The 16,769-nt window shown below is 48.1% G+C and overlaps 1 protein-coding gene across 2 annotated transcripts in view; it reads left to right on the forward strand.

The window, feature by feature from the left end:
* The window catches only part of Igf2r (insulin like growth factor 2 receptor), a 93,385-nt gene that overhangs the window by 24,918 nt on the left and 51,698 nt on the right, over window positions 1-16,769 (forward strand). For both annotated transcript variants that reach the window (XM_036168579.1, XM_036168578.1), the window contains exons 3-7: window positions 5,627-5,751; window positions 6,634-6,732; window positions 10,177-10,309; window positions 12,609-12,738; window positions 14,324-14,429. In XM_036168579.1, coding sequence (XP_036024472.1) covers window positions 5,627-5,751; window positions 6,634-6,732; window positions 10,177-10,309; window positions 12,609-12,738; window positions 14,324-14,429 — 593 coding nt within the window. The remainder of the gene's footprint in view (window positions 1-5,626; window positions 5,752-6,633; window positions 6,733-10,176; window positions 10,310-12,608; window positions 12,739-14,323; window positions 14,430-16,769) is intronic.

The raw sequence follows: 16,769 nt of genomic DNA on the forward strand, positions 1-16,769 counted from the left end.
AGAGCACTGGCTACTGGCTGCTCTTCCAGAGGTTCTGAGTTCAATTCCCAGTAACCACATGGTGGCTCATAGCTATCTATAGTGAGATCTGATGCCCTCTTGTCTGCTTGAATACATTATATATATATCGCGCTATATATAAAATGAATAAAGTTTTAAAAAAAGCGGTGTTCTCCCTGTGTAGGATTGAACTTTCTGGTAACCTGTTGGCCATGCTTTCATAGAAAGCCTCCATCTCTTCCACATTCAGGTGAATTTAATAATAGTTAAAAATAGTAAATTTAAAATAGGGTTGGAGAGATGCTCAGTGGTTAAGAACACAATTGTTCCAGAGGACCTGTGTTTTTCCCCAGCATCCATGTTGGATAGCTCACAACTGTCTGCTGTATCAGGTTCAGAGGTTGTGATACCCTGTCTGTCTTCCACTGGCTACCACATACAGGATACACACACACACACACACACACACACACACTCATACACTCATAGAATTAAGGTTAACTGCCTTTAGAGGGGCCGAGGGATGGGGACACACTCACGTGCGTGGTGCGGTCTGCGCAGCATGGCTAGTCTTTTTGGTCCACCAGTCCACGCGGCTTGTCTTTTCAAAAAGGTCTGCCGGTCCACGTGGCGTGGCTAGTGTCTTTAGTCCACAGGTCCACCAGTCCGCGGAACACGGCTGGTCTCTAGTCCACCAGACTGCGCAGCGCGGCTGGTCTCTTTCGTCCACCGGTCCACGGAACGCGGCTAGTCTAGTCCACCGGGCTGCGCAGCGCGGCTGGTCTCTAGTCCATCGGTCCGCGTAACGGGGCTGGTCTCTTTCGTCCACCGGACTGCGCAGTGCGGCTGGTCTAGTCCACCAGACTATGCAGTGCGGCTGGTCTTTAGTCCACTGGTCCGCGAAACGCGGCTGGTCTCTTTAGTCCACCGGACTGCGCAGCGCGGATGGTCTAGTCCACCAGACTATGCAGTGCGGCTGGTCTTTAGTCCACCGGTCTGCGGAACGTGGCTGGTCTCTTTAGTCCACCGGTCCGCGGAACGTGGCTGATCTCTAGTCCACCGGTCCGCGCAGCGCGGATGGTCTCTCTAATCCACCGGTCCGCGCAGCGCGGATGGTCTCTAGTCCACCGGTCCGCGGAGCGCGGATGGTCTCTCTAGTCCACCGGTCCGCGGAACGCGGCTGGTCTCTAGTCCACCGGTCCGCGGAACGCGGCTGGTCTCTAGTCCACCGGTCCGCGGAACGCGGCTGGTCTCTAGTCCACCGGTCCGCGGAACGCGGCTGGTCTCTAGTCCACCGGTCCGCGGAACGCGGCTGGTCTCTAGTCCACCGGTCCGCGGAACGCGGCTGGTCTCTAGTCCACCGGTCCGCGGAACGCGGCTGGTCTCTAGTCCACCGGTCCGCGGAACGCGACTGGTCTCTAGTCCACCGGTCCGCGGAACGCGACTGGTCTTTGTGGTCTGTTGGTCCGCGTAGCGCGGTCAGTCTCTTTGGTCTGCTGTCTGCGCAGCACGTCTGGTCTCGCCAGTCCGCAGCGTGGTTAGTCTCTTAGGTTTGGCTTGTCTCTTCAGTCCAGCCTGGTCCCTCGCGCGGCTCGACTCTCCCCAGTTCCCTCTCTGCGCAGCTGGCTGTGGTTCAGCTCGTCCCCTTGTTAGAGTCGGCAGAACACCCCAGAAAACAAAGACTGCTGATGTACGCAATCAGCAGAAGAACGTAGTTCAGTCCAGCATTCAGGGGTCTGCCGGGAAGCCCACAGCTCCTTTTATAGGCAGCCAGGAGGGGTGGGGGGAAATGAGGTCATCCGGAACGTGATTGGCTAAGAAAGAATACTTAAATTTGATTGGCTCTGCCATCTTTGGACACGTCAGATGGCTTGGGTATGTCTTAAGAGGGGGTGGGATTGTGGGATATACCCTTTCCTGATTGGCCAGCCTGTAGCCCCTCCTGGCCCAAGGGCTGGTCCCGGGGAGGCTGGTATTGGATGGTGAGGCCTTTCCTGGGACCCATCCCAGAGCCAGGACGGGGTGGGCTGCGGGGCTTAGGAGTGGCCGCAGCTGTTGGCGCTGCCACTAGGTGTCGCAAGCACTCGGACCCATCGCACTCACTCGGGACCGGAGAGGCCTGAGACACCCGGGAACAAGTCAGGAGGGGCGCGAATCTAGTGGCGCCAGCAGGGCGGGCTGGGCGGCCATGGAGCGGAGCCGCCTGGGGCAGGCAAGGGTTGGCTGCCCTGTGGGGCTGGGGGGGCTGCCCTGCCCTACGCCTCCCTGCCCTGCACAACGCAGCTAGTGCCAAAGGGTGCCAAAGAACAATGTGTCAGTCAGTTCCTGACAGCTGCCCGGCCCCACAGGGGAGCGGGTGGCAGGCCTGGCCCTGGGGCAGCACGGCCCACTGTGGCTACTCAGTGAGACCCCTCGCCTGACGATGGCTCTAGGCCCTATGCCCCTGTCTTAGGATTTCTTTTTCTTTCTTTTTCCTTTGCATCATGATACTTTTTGAATATTTAATTTTCATTTCCCGTATATATCATTTTGAATTTCATAAAATTCCAACCTCATAAATCATGGGTATAAAAGTTCTAATTTTTTCGTTAATTTAAATCTTTTTTCATTTTATATACCAACCACAGTTCCCCCTCCCTCCCCTTCTCATGCTCCCCCTACCCCTCATCCACTCCTTAGATAGGGTAGGGGAGTCAACAAAGCCTGGCATACCAAGTTTAGGCAGGTCCAAACCCTTTACCCCCTGCATCAAGGCTGAGCATGGTATCCCACCATAAGGGATGGGTCCCCAAAAAAGTCAGTTCATTCACCAATGACAAATCCTGGTCTTACTGCCAGGGGCCCAACAAACAGATCAAGTCACACATTAATCTCATCCTAGTTCGGTCCCATGCAGGTTCCCCAACCATCAGTCCAGAGTCCATGAGCTCTCACTAAGTCAGATCTGCTCTCTCTGGTTTTTTCCGACCCTCCCTTTCTCAACTAGACTCAAGTAGCTTGGCCCAGCGCTTAGCTGTAGCTTGGCCCAGTGCTTAGCTGTGGATCTCTGTATCTGCGTCCATCAGTTACCGGATGAAGTTCTGTGATGACAATTAGGGTAGTCACCAATCTGAGTACAGGGGAAGGCTAGTTCAGGCACCCTCTCCATTATTGCTAGGAGTCTTAGCTGAGGTCATCCCCATGGGCTCCTGGGGATTTCCCTAGAACCAGGTTTCTCCCTAAACCCATAAATGGCTCCCTCTATCAATATACCTCTTTCTAAGCTGGGCAGTGGTGGCGCACACCTTTAATCCCAGCACTCGGGAGGCAGGGGCAGGCAGATCTCTAAGTTCCAGGCCAGCCTGGTCTACAGAGCAAGTTCCAGGACAGACTCCTAAAGCTACACAGAGAAATTCTGTCTGGGGGGGGGGGGGAAGATACCTCTTTCTATTGCTCCCCCTCTTCCCCTCCCCCATCTTGGCCATCCTGATCCCTGTTCCAATCCCTTCCCTCTCCTCTCTACCGCCCCCCCTCTAGTTTACCAAGGAGATCTTATCTATGTGTGCCCTTTAGGGTCCTCCTTGTTACCTAGCTTCTCTGGGGTTGTAGATTGCAGTCTGGTTATCCATTGCTTTCCATCTAGTATCCACTTATGAGTCATGAGTACATACCATGTTTTTCTTTGTGGGTCTGGGTTACCTCACTCAGGATGATTTTTTTCTAGTTCTATCCATTTGCCTACAAATTTCATGACATCATTCATTGTGGGTTTTTGTTTGTTTTTGTTTTGTTGAGTGTGAAATGTACCTACCACATTTTCTTTATTCATTCTTCTGTTGAGGGGCATCTAGGTTGTTTCCAGATTCTGGCTATTACGAATAATGCTGATATGAACATAGTTGAGCAAGTGTCCTTGTGGTATGATTGAGCATTTTTTGGGTATATGCCCAAGAGTAGTATCATTGGGTCTTGAGGTAGATTGACTCCTAATTTTCTAAGAAAGTGCCATATTGATTTCCCAAGTGGAGGAGTGTTCCCATTACTCTACATCCTCTCCAACATAAGCTGTCATCAATGTTTTTGATCTTAGCCATTCTGACAGGTGTAAGATGATATCTCAGAGTCATTTTGATTTGCATTTCCCTGATGGCTAAGGATGTTGAGAAATTCCTTAAATGTCTTTCTCTGTCTTTTGAGATTCTTCTATTGAGAGTTCTCTGTTTAGATCTGTACCCCATTTTTAAATTGGATTATTTGGTATTTTGATGTATTGTTTCTTGAGTTCTTCATATGTTTTGGAGATCAGCCCTCTATCAGATGTGGGGTTGGTGAAGATCTTTTCCTATTCTGTAGGCTGTCATTTTGTCTTATTGACCATGTCCTTTGCCTTATAGAAACTTTTTAGTTTCAGGAGGTCCCTAGTGTGAGATTTCTCTGAATTCTTTGTGTAGGCACTTGATGTTATGTTTCTTTACTCCTAGCACTGCTTTCATAGTGTCCCATAAGTTTGGGAATGTTGTGCATTCATTTTCATTGAATTCTAGAAGTCTTTAATGTCTTTATTTCTTCCTTGACCCAGTGGTGATTCAGTTGAGCCAACAAATCCAAAATCTCCTAAAAACACCACCCCGTATGAGTTCATGGGGGCCAATTACATTCAAACTACCACAGTCCCTCTGTGTCGAGAGCTCCACAGGGTACCTGCTTGGTGATAGGCAGTCCTGTCTGTCCTGTTCCACATTAGAGTGAGGAGGGGGTAGATAAATTTTGGAGCCTTAGCAGGTGGTGGAGAGTATTAAATTCTACCCTAACTGTGTCACTTAATACCCCTCTCCTCTGCCCCACCTCATATCTCAGAGATTAGCTGGATTTTCGTGTTCCACAGATTGGTTGGTTTTCCTGCTCATGGATTGGTTGGTTTTGTGCTGAATTGGTCAGAGGCAGAGTGTGTTTCTTTGGCTCTGGTTTCAGGGCCAAAGTGTGTTTTTTTTTTTTTCTCACTTTGGTCTCAGGGTCAGGGTGTGTTTCTTTGGCTGGCCCTTTTGCCCTACACCTCTTGGCCTGGAGCCTGATGATGTTCATGGTCTTCCAAGGCTCTTCCACAACATTGAAAGTGTTTATGTAAATTGCTCACTGAGTTGGTCAGGAAAGGTTTGGGGAAAGACCAGAAAATTTTAGGCAGGAACTGGTGTTGGTTCAAATTTTGAAGGTCTTACAGTTAATTTTAGGCACATTAAAGCAAAGCACAATTTAAAAAAAAAAAACAAAAACGTTTTCTGGTGATAATTAATTCAATCCTATATGCATAACAAAGCTTAAGACATGGCTACATTGAAACTCTTGTAAAGTGCAAGTGACATCTTCCATAAAGATGAGTTAATCTACATTTAATTAAGGAAGCAGTCTCAAGGTAAATAATGCTGAGGATAAGGGTCTGGGGGAGCTTTTGTGGCCTGGCCATACAGATTGTACAGAAGTCATCAAACTATTAACCACCTCTGTTCCCAGCCTTTGTATCTGTCTCCATTTGAAGAGAGAACCCTGCCTGTTTAATACTCCTGATTTACCTAGTGCTTATCTGTAAGCAGAAGACCCTATATACCATATGTGTGTTCACTGTATGTTCATCCTCACCCTCTCCAAATAGGTGATTCACTTTTGAGAAGTTCATCCAGATCCCTCCTGGAATTCAACACCACCACGGACTGCCGGCCTTCAGATTCACAGCACAAAACCCAGACCAGTATTACATTTCTGTGTGGGAAGACCTTGGTGAGTGGGGCCCTCTGTGAGCTTCTTGTTATGAATATTCTCCCTTTCTGGCATGCTTGTTAGAGAAGTCCTGATACTGGAGGAATAAAAGGCCAAAATTAACACACAGACACCAGTTCACATTCATATCACACCACCACCCATAACCACTAAGTAAGCAAATCTTAAACATGGTTAGAATTGAAGTGAAACCTGAGGTAGAATGAATATTAACTTTGGATCAACCCACGACTGCTCATTGTACACACGGAGACCTTAAAATCTCTGTGGCAGCAGAAACTGTGGAGGTAATGTTGCAGCGTAAGCTAGCTGCTGACTTGCTTCTGTTTATTGCTCTTAAGGGTTTGATATTCACTGTATGAAAAACAGGGTTTCAAGGTGAACCTAGGGCTTTGCACATGGCTCGGGGAGGTAGAAGTTAATTATTGATGTGCAGGGTTACATAGGGTAAACTGATCTGAGTCATCCCTGGCTGCCAGAAGGGGCTGCCTGGGGCAGGGTCTGTGAGTCTACACAGGCTCAGATGCTATGGGTTCCTTAGGGGCCTCCTCACAGGATGTATGAGATCATACTTTCTGGCTTTGATTTTGCTGATTTTTGGTTAGAGAACATTGGGCTCTTGAGAGGAAGCCGGATAACTTCCCATGAGTTTACTCTGCTTGGGAAAGTGGGGCAGCTGGGCAGTCAGTAGACAGGATGTCTGGAGACTCTCCTCTCCCAACTTTTCCATTTGGGGGGAGGTTCTTGGTAACCTTGTTGATGTAAAGCAGTTACATGTCTTCATGTTACAACCTTAGTTTCTCTAGATTTTACAGTATTCTAAGTTTAAAAACAAACTTGTATTATCAAGTGGTATGGTGACTTTTCTTCTTTTTTAAATAGGGGACTCCTGAATTTGTAACTGCCACAGACTGTGTACATTACTTTGAATGGAGGACCACTGCAGCCTGCAAGAAAGACATATTTAAAGCTGATAAGGAGGTAATGGGTTCAAGACTATTTGGTAGTGAAATCTACTCTGGAGACCTTGAGAGACAGGAAGGATGTGGATTCGAATGGGAGAAGAGGTGGGGAAGATTTTGGAGAGTTGGGGAACGGGAACCATGATCAGAACATTCCATGAAAAAATTTTTTTTCAGTGAAAGAAAAAAATCTTCATAGAAGGTTGTGACCGAGGGCAGTGGGAGATTTCAAATACTTACTGCAGTCTTTTGGGGTGAAAGTCTATTTTTGTGGATGTCAGGGTCCATTTGCACAGAGATGCTCTGAGATTTAATTGTTAAAAACTTCTTCCAGGGTTGGGGATTTAGCTCAGTGGTTCAGAGCGCTTGCTAGGCAAGCGCAAGGCCCTGGGTTCGATCCTCAGCTCAAAAACAAAAACAAAAACAAAAACAAAAAAAACTTCTTCCAGTCTGGCTTCTGGTGGTCCACACTTCACATGTAGTCAGGCCTGAGTTGAGGTTTTGCCCTGCCCCTCTGGGGCCCTGGGGAATCTGACTGCTTTCTCTTCCTCTGTGCCTGTTCATACCCATGATGATCTCACTTGATGAGTCTTTTTCTGCCAGTTTTTATTGCCAGAGTCTCATGTAACCAGGCTGGTCCCAGGCTTAGTATGTGGCTGAGGAGGACCTTAAACTTGTAATCCTTCTGCCTTCATGGGGTGGTTAAACATTGATGGTCTGCTTGACAGATTTAGAATTCCCGTGGAAATGAACCTGCCGGCTATGTCTTGGGGACTTCTAGATTGAATTAAGGGAGGTGGGAAAGCAGATCCTAAATGTGGGTGGGAGCATTTATTTCTTGAGCTTAGTGGACTGAGCACCAGCACCTGTCTTTCTCCGCCTCCTTGTTGTGGACGGGATGTGACAGTGGGCCGCACACTCCTGTTCTCTATATCCGTGAGCTGAGAGCCAAGTGAACCCCTCCCTTCTTAGGCTGCCTCACAGATGAGGAAAGTAACTAAACCACTGTACCTCGTGAGTGCTGGGACTGCAGACAGGAGCCACTGTGCCTGGCTGTGTTCTCATTGTTGGAGCTATCTCCTCAGCCAGCGGGCAGCTGGCCCAAATGGTGCCTTTTAGACTAATGCTTAATCCAGTAGATTCTGGTAGAGGTTTTAAGACCGTTTTTCAAGCATTCTGTCTCCTCATCCCCTATCCTAGCACCTTGGGAGACATAAAAATTGCAGAGGTGGTGGAAGGGAGGTGAATAGACACAAAACAACACCTATGTGTTAACTCAGTGGGAAGCCTGAAAACCCGGCTTCTCCCAGGCTGCATGGTGACTGATGGTGTGCATTAGCATGCCTCCATCACTCCACACAGTGTTAATAGGTAGGGATGATCCCCAGCAGACCCCTCCGATGTTCTGGCCACGTTCCAGTTCTGGGGAGTACCACTAGGGTGTCTTCTCTGCCTTGATGGAGTGATGGCTAGCTTCCCTGACGGGGCCTGCAGAGCCTCTTGAACAGAACTCCCCTTAGGCTTCTGCGGACAGGTTTCCACCCAGCCTGACGCCTGCCTGCCTGCCTTTCATTCTTCTCATTGCTGCCTTGTTCCTCTGCCATGGGTTTCCATTCACCTGGCTGGAGGGCTGCTGCTGGTTTCCCATCCTCACAGCCAATAGCTCATGGCCCTCCAAGTGAATGTTTCTGTGTTTTCTTGCTCGTGTGGCGACACTGGTTTGCTGTTCTTTTTGCCTCTTTAAAGCAGTCTGGAATTCGTTCTATAGCCTAGGCTCTTTTTACATTTGCAGTCAGAAGACTCTGCCTTCTGAGCAAGGGGATGTCAGCACCTTGGTTGCTTTTGACTGCAACCCAATTAGGCAACCTTCTTGCCATTTCTTCTAGGGGAATGTGGTGTTCAGCTGGAGTTCCCCCCTGCCTGTTTCTTCCAGTCACAGGATCCTCCACCTCACCCCTTTATCAGAGAGTCCTGGGTCAGAGAAGCAGGGCGGGTATGATAGACTGCTTAAGGATATCTTTGGCTAGAGTTTGCCACTCTGAAGTGAAGTAGAAGAGTGTGGGGTTTGATATGATCTCTTAGCTCTTTCTGAAATCTCTGAAGTCAAGTCTAGGGAAAAAAAAAGGGTCAGTGGACAGAACTTTCCTGCAGGTTTGAGAGCTGGGTGTTATGTAGCTAACTGTTGTGCCCTCTCCTGCCATCTAAGAGACACAATGTTAAAAAGTTTTCTTACAGGGAATATACTTTGAAATGTTTGTAGAGAATGTGAATTTTAAGAACATTTCATCGGGCTTTCTGTTGCTGTGATCAACACCGTGACTAGTAGCAGCTTGGGGAGGAGAGTTATTATTTGGGGATATATTCTTTTTGTGAAATTTCCAATAAAACCTTATCAGCAGCTCCTCCTTGGCCTTTTCACTCCTGGGTACTTGCATGTTTTTGTTTATGCAAGAGTCAAACTCCAAAGGACAGGGTTTTGCTGACAGTAGTGGACTCCTTGATATCTATTATACAATAGTCATTAGCTCACAGAGGTGAGAGAACGGTGGTAAATGAGACTGGAATAAGGATACCTCAAGCCTCTGTCTTAGGGTTTCTATTGCTGTGAAGAGACACCTTCCACCTTTATGTGGGTTCTGGGGATTAAATACAGGTCTCCAGCCAGGCTTGTGTGGGAAGCGCCTTCTACTGACTGGGCCTTCTTCCTACTAGAACCTCCTCTGCATTTAGAGTCAGAAGATGGCGAGGTTTCCAGGATGCACAGGGGCAGCAGAAAACAGGTTCCTCTGGACAGGCATCAAAGGGAAAGGGGAATGAAAGGCTTCAGGCTATGATCATTTATCACAGGCCTAAGAAATGAGCTTCAGGTCTGGCAATAGGCCAACTCACCTGGCAGGTATGGCTTTGGTGGGGTGAGGGGCAGGCACCAGATACAACAGTGCTAGGAAGAGGAGACCAAGGACAGGGCAGTTGAGGGATTTTTCTCTTAAACTGCAGAGATGGGAAGGTAGCTGAGGGGGACTCAGGAATAAGGAAAGACACTTGTAAGGCAGTGGATTTTGTAGCATACTGAAGGAAGTGATCCAGGACTGGTGAAAGATGAGTGATGGGAGGTGAGAGGAGGTGGTTAAGGACACACAGCCTTAAGAAGGGACAAAGACCTTAGAAATGGTACAGAAGACAGAACTGGTTTTTGAGACAAAGTCTCAACTATATAGCCCTGGCTGGCCTGGGAACTTGCTGTGTAGGCCAGGTGGGCCTCGAACTCACAGAGTTCCTCCTGCCTCTGCCTCCTGAGTGCTGGGCCTAAAGGGGTTTGCCATCACACCTGACTGAACCATGTTTATTTTGTACTTAAGGGATAGAAATCACTGCTGTGTGGTGTCCATCACAAGTGTGTGATCTCCGAGCCCCAAGCTATGGGATAAAAGAAGGCTGGCTCACTTGTCCTCTGTTTCCTCAGGTACCCTGCTATGCATTTGATGACAAGTTAAAGAAGCATGACTTAAACCCACTGATCAGGTTGAGCGGTGCCTACCTGGTAGATGATTCTGATCCTGACACATCTCTGTTCATCAACGTGTGTAGAGACATAGGTAAGAATCTTTTTAGGAGGGAGGGTGGGGATTGGTCATGACATGCCCTGGCTCCTTTGACATGCACATCGCCATTAGTTCTCTTAAGAAAGCTGTTGTCCTGAAGGGTCCTAGACAGCTGCATTCATCTCCCTCAGCAAGTCTGATCCTCCCCTCTCCAACCTTGCAAATCCCACTCAAGCTATTTGCTTCTGTGCAGGTTTTCTCTGCCAGATACTTGGGGGTTTGGGGCTCCATGGAGAGGTTTGTTTCAGTTTGCTGTGTTTATTCAAGCCCTGTGGCTTTGAGTGGAGGCTGGGTAAAAGGGACTGAGGGATAACACAGGCTTTGAGAATGTGTCTGTGATGTGTGCTTGGCATGGGAATGACTTCTGGTTTTCTTTGTAGAACTGTGAGAGGCCAGCATATCTTTCCTTGATAACCAAAGGCTGTAAATGAAGGCCTTTATCTCAGAAGCGCTGTGCAGTTTTACTATGTATTTATTTATTACTTGCTAAGCCTCCCCTCATGGCCTCAAGCACTGGGAGCCCTGTAGACCAGGACTGGTCTTTCTGCTGTGCTGGCTGCAATTGTGCCGTAAAGAAATTGTGCTGCCAAGGAAGAAAATTTAAAAAGGAAGGAAAGAAGTCAAGAGGCCAGATTTTTCTGTTTTCCTTATGTTTCTTTTCCAATATTTATGAGATGTTGGTCTTAGAAAAATTTTGGGGAAAAAAACCAAGTTCAGTACGTGACACTTAGTGGGTTGTGGGTATATAAGTGATCTACAGTTCTTTATATTGTATACAGACACATTGCATCTTACTTGTATATTCTGACTAACAGTTTACAGTAGTAATTAGACTCCACCCAGGGCTGCCAGTGACCAGTGGCGATTTCAGGTTTTCCATGAGAGGTTACAATAACTTCAGTTAGGTCATAAACTTCTGCAACAATGTGATGTTTCAGTTTGGAAAACATTGACATTTCTAGTCCTTAAATCCTATTTGGAAAACAAATTTTGTGTTCCTTAAAAACAAACCCCCTTGAGTATTATTTTAATTCAATAAATACCTTAGTTTTTCTTTCCAATTTTCTGGCAGTTTGGGAGAAAACAGCCTTTATGGTCTTTAAAGGTGGTCCTGTGTCTCCTCTGCTGCTCCTTCTTCAGCCCCAGGAAATTGCCCCCCACTAACTTTGAAGGTCCCTCAAGCCTCATGTCTACGGTAGACCTGTGGCTGCTGTTTACTGACTTGCCTTTCCTTGGCCTTTGGGAAGCAGGCAGTTTGCCTGCCATCAAGGCTCTCTGAAGTAGTTGCCCCTCATGGCAGTTGCTATGTGTGGAAGCAAGCAGCTGTTTTGATTCCAGTTGGGTTTGGGGAGCAGCCAGGAGGCATAGTATCCAACATTGAGCCCCTGTGATTGCAGTAGCCCAGCACAGCAGTTGCTGTGTATGGAAGTACGTGGCTAGTCATCCGGGTTTTTGGAGGGCTGGCAGGAGGCAGCGTGTCCTCCCACTGTGACTGAGGTAGTTGTTGAAGTCCTGGGGAGGTGCTGCTGGTTCCTTGCTTGTGCAGTAGTTTTCAAAGCTTCCTATGGCCAGGCAGCAGTGGCACAAGCCTTTATTTAATCCCAGCACTCGGGAGGCAGAGCCAGGTGGATCTCTGTGAGTTTGAGGCCAGCCTGGTCTACAGAGCGAGATCCAGGACAGACACCAAAACTACACAGAGAAACCCTGTCTCGAAAAACAAGACCAAAAACCCAAAATTTCCTATGGCTTGGCTACTTTAGTGGTTTAATCAGAGCCTTTATCATCCTAAAGTTTCTGCCTTCTGGAGCTTAGGGCTGGGGAGGAGGAGTATCTAGTGGAGGAGTAAACACAGTATGGGCCAAGGTCTGATTGGGAAGGGGAAACCGGGAGGAGGGGGCAGGGAGGGATGAGTGGAAGTGGGGAGTCATCCTTTAGGGTATGCGCCCAGACCTGTCTGGGGCTTTTTTCCATTACAGTCTTTTAACTTGTCCCTAGAATGCCTCATTTTCTAGCATCTAAACTTCAAAAGGGGACAGTGCTAAAGTTAGACTTAAGGGCACACGTGAACATTTGTAACCACAGGTGACAAAGGAATGTCTGTCAACCTTGTGTGCCAGGCAGAGTAGTGCCTGGTGCTTCTTGGCCCACATGTTATGTGGGAAGGTGCTCATGCGGAATCCCAGAACATGATGCGTGGATGTGAAAGCCCCTTTGTTTGTTTTAGAAGCCTGGACATAAGGACTCCCATGAGTTCTGCCTTTGTTGCTGTAAAGTGGTCTGTGATGTTTTGCAGACGCTCTTCGAGACCCAAGCACACAGCTGAGAGCCTGTCCTGCTGGTACTGCCGCCTGTCTGCTGAAGGGAGACCAGGCATTTGATGTTGGCCGGCCCAAGGAGGGGCTGAAGCTAGTGAGCAAGGACAGGTCAGTCTGTAGCCATCTTGGCTTATTTTAGGTCCTCAGCAAGAGTCTGCCTTTTAGGGGGACTAATGGAGAAGGGAAGGGAATGGAAACCTGGTGGTGGGGTGCTGGCATGATCAAAGTATGCTGTGTGTATGTGTGAAAATGCCATTGTGAGACCTGTTGTTATGTACAATTAATAACTGGTAAAGGATGAGAAACAGAAAGAACCTGGCTTCTAGGAGCCAGGGAAGCACACCCTAGTTTCAGCAGGCTGGTTGGTCGCTGTCCTGTCTCAAGCTGGTTTCCATGGTGCTCACTTGTTTTATTTACTAGGTGACATTCATTTGGCTTTGTGAGACTGTCTTGCCGTGTAGCTTAAAGTAGCTTGGAATTCTTGATCCTGCTCAGTTTCTGTCACTTGTCAGGTTATCTGTAGCCTTTCTTTTGGAGAGATAGGTGGGGCAGTTTGCTGGTAACTCTCCTGCACACAGTTTCTTTCTATCTGGGACACGGTGCATACCCTCCCCCACCACTCTCTTATGTATACAGGTTCCTGTATTGCCCACGGCATCAACTTCAGGAGCATGACTTTTTTCTCTGACCTGTTGGAACTGATGCAGTACTAGAATGCAGACTTGTACTGTTAAAGCAGGGCCTGAATTGGAAAAAAGCTGGGAGTTTTCTGTGTCTGTATCGACTTGCTCACATTGCCATAAGCAAATACCACAGAGTGGGGCATTTGAACAGCAGGAATTTATTTCCTCAGCTGCAATTTCAGAGACTAAGAGTTCCAGAAAGGCCCCCCCGCCCTTTTTTTCCCCTCCAAGACAGGGTTTCTCTGGGTAAGAGCTCTGGCTGTCCTCAAACACAGGTTGGTTTCTGGTGTGGCCCATCTCCTTGTTCTGTTAGAGGCCATCTTTTCCCTGTCGCTTCACACCGTCTTCTGGTCTGCATTCTCATATCCTCTCAACAGCAGAACTATAGCATGAAGATCCCATTTGTTAACCTCTTTAATGTCCCTGTGGCCTAGGAATCACCTGTTGGAGCGTGTCGGTCAGGGCTGCACTATTTGGAGTTGGGAGAGATTGTCTAGAGTGACAAGGCGGTGGCTGAGGGCTCAGGGACTGTAGGGTGCCATGCAGAGAACGTGGCTGGTCTATTGCCAGCACTTGTGTGGTGGTGCATGGGAGATATGGGCATGGCCCACAGGTGAGACAGGAGCCTGCTGATGCTGTGAGTGCTTCCTTGGGCCACAGGTTGACAGGTTGACAGGTTGACATAAAGCTCTTTGATAGGGAGAGATCATGTAACCTTGCGAGAAAAATGTGTTAGGCCTCTCAGCTGTGTTGATCTTGCTTTATTAGGTCCCTTCCAAAAGTGGTCTTTATGTAGACGGCTTCCTTTAGGATGTTTAGTGTGCATACTGATCATCATATTCATTTGACTTTCAACAAGAAGAGACTCTGAAGTTTATACTTCCCTGCTTTTTTTAAAATGGAAATAGAACAATGCCATTTTATTATTTCCTCTGTACTCCATTCCCCAAATGTGCATCGGCGTGTCATCTGCACTTCTGTAATGCAGTTTCTCCACATGGCTTCTGCAGGCTTGTTCTGAGTTATGTGAAGGAAGAGGCAGAAAAGCCAGACTTCTGTAATGGTCACAGCCCTGCAGTGACGATAACATTTGTGTGCCCATCTGAGCGGAGAGAGGTGAGTGACTTATCCCTGAATGACTTCTGAGATGTGATCCTCAGCCAGACTTGCCCAAACGATTGTGTGTCTGTGTTTGAGACCTGTGGGTGGGTGCTGGGAAGGGTGACACACTACAGGGACCTTGGACTCTCGGTAGGGAGACGGCTTCTAAGAGCCTCAGCTGCCTGTGGCAGCCAGTGTTTAGAGACAGGATCTTTTTGTGGACCCTCAGCTTCCCAAGTGCTGGGATTACAGGCGTGCACCACAGTGTCTGGCTTTTTAAAAAGTGGGTTCTAGAGATGAAAATGACATGGGAATAACTTTACATACTGAGCTGTCTTCCTAGCTCTGAAGCCTGAGAATCTTGTAGGGAGAAAGTCGCCATCTCTCTGCTCCCATTTCCTCTCCTGCCTGCCATCCCTCACTCAAACAGCCATAAATCTGTCTCTTGGCTGCTTTTAATTTTCATTGTATTTATTTACTTGCTTGTGGCTGGGGTTAAGAATCAGGCTTTGGGCATGCCAGCAGCTTTTTTTTTTTTTTTTTTTTTTTTTGGTTTTTCGAGACAGGGTTTCTCTGTGTAGCTTTGTGCCTTCCCTGGATCTCGCTTGGTAGACCAGGCTGGCCTTGAACTCACAAAGTGCCTCTGCCTCCCAAGTGCTGGGATTAAAGGCATGCGCCACCACCGCCCAGCCGCCAGCAGCTTTTTTACTGGTGAGCTGTTTTTAAATCTTGGAGGGAGGCAGATAGTCAGATGCCCTTTTCAGATGCATAGTTTATTGTTCATACATCATAAAAGAGGGGGAACAATTCACACGAAATAAATCTAACAACCTGACAATCCAGCTCTAAGTGAGGACACCAATACCCAGAGGCAGAGTTCACTCGTGGACAGTTGGGAGACGTGGTGGCACCAAGCAGGTTGCAAGTCTGAAGGCCCAGTGCCCACACACCCCCACGTCCACAGCCACTGGTGGGCAGGACAGCGAGTGGACGCTGGCTCCACTGCAGATGTCCCTTGAAGGTGTCAGAGGCTAACTGACACGGCCTCAGTTGTGCTTAGTCAGGCCAGCCAGGGTGCCGGACACTCAACTCCGCCAGGGTCAGAGCCAGCCCATTGGCAAGAGATCTGGGGAGACTGGTCACCTGAAGGGTCTCTTGTTGCTGGAGTACGTGTATGGCTCTCGTGTGCTGAGGTACATTGGAGACCAGCATCGCTGAGCCTTTTGAAGCCTGGGTTTTTATGACCCTTCTGAGGCTTGTCTTATCTTTGCAGACCTTTTGGCCTCTGCCCCTGATTGGTGTGGGTCACCTGATCCCAGGACGATGCTATCAGCACATCCTGATGTCAGGACACTGAGCAGGAGGGCCTCCATTTTGTCTTTGTTTTGACCTAAGTGTGTGTTCACTACAACTTGGAATGCCATGAGTCACTTGTCATCTCCACAGGTGTCTGTCCAGGTTGGTCTGCCAGTCAAGTGAGAAAGGAAGGGCTTTCTTTTGAATTTTTTTCTTCCCTTTTGTAGTTGAAATAAGAGGGCTGAATTCTACTGCTGAACAAGCCTGGATTTGCTCTGATTTTAGGCCTGTCACTGGCCTGCTTGGTATATGCGTGGAGGTCACAGGGATACAAGCCAGTCAAGGCTCAGCTTACCATTGAACACCTCTATCTCGTTTTCCTGTTGCTATCAGCTTAATGGATACCTTTCTGGCGTTCTGAGTGTGTGTTGAGGAAGGCTCCTGTGTGCTTTGCAGTTGAGTCTGTAGACATGGAATCTTAGTCCTGGTGAGATGCTCTAGGCAGCAGTGCAGCTAGATTTTGGAAAGAAAGCTTCCTCCTTAGCACTGTGATTACAGAGTACACACTGTCACACATGGCTTGTCCCATGGATCTGGCACTCAGCTCGGGTCTTCTTTCTTGTACAGCAAACACTTTACTGACTGAGCTATTTCCCAGCCTGGGTTTTGTTCTTTTGAGGGAGTCTTGCCATGTAGGTCAGCTCAGGCAGACCTTAAGTCTGCAATGCCCCGCTTCAGCCTTTCAAGTGCTGGCGTGCATAACAGGTGTGCAGGACCGCAGCTGGTCAGAGTTCTGAGGGCAGTGGATAATGGTGCTCTTGCATGGCAGTATTCCCTCAGCTCTACAGTTTGGAACCACCCATAATGCTTACCAGGGTTGTACTGATTCTCCAGTGATAGAGTTTAGAGTGGCCTTGCTAACCGAAGCACGTGTGTCACTCATGGTCATCAGAAAGAAAGGACATAGGATTACAAGTGAGTATAGTTGTTCCAAGTCAAATGAGAAAAAAAGGTTAAAAACAAGTTTTAGATCATGCTGAAATAGCCTGGTGGGCAGAA

Source organism: Onychomys torridus, chromosome 19, assembly GCF_903995425.1.
Source record: "Onychomys torridus chromosome 19, mOncTor1.1, whole genome shotgun sequence".
Classification (NCBI taxonomy): domain Eukaryota; kingdom Metazoa; phylum Chordata; class Mammalia; order Rodentia; family Cricetidae; genus Onychomys; species Onychomys torridus.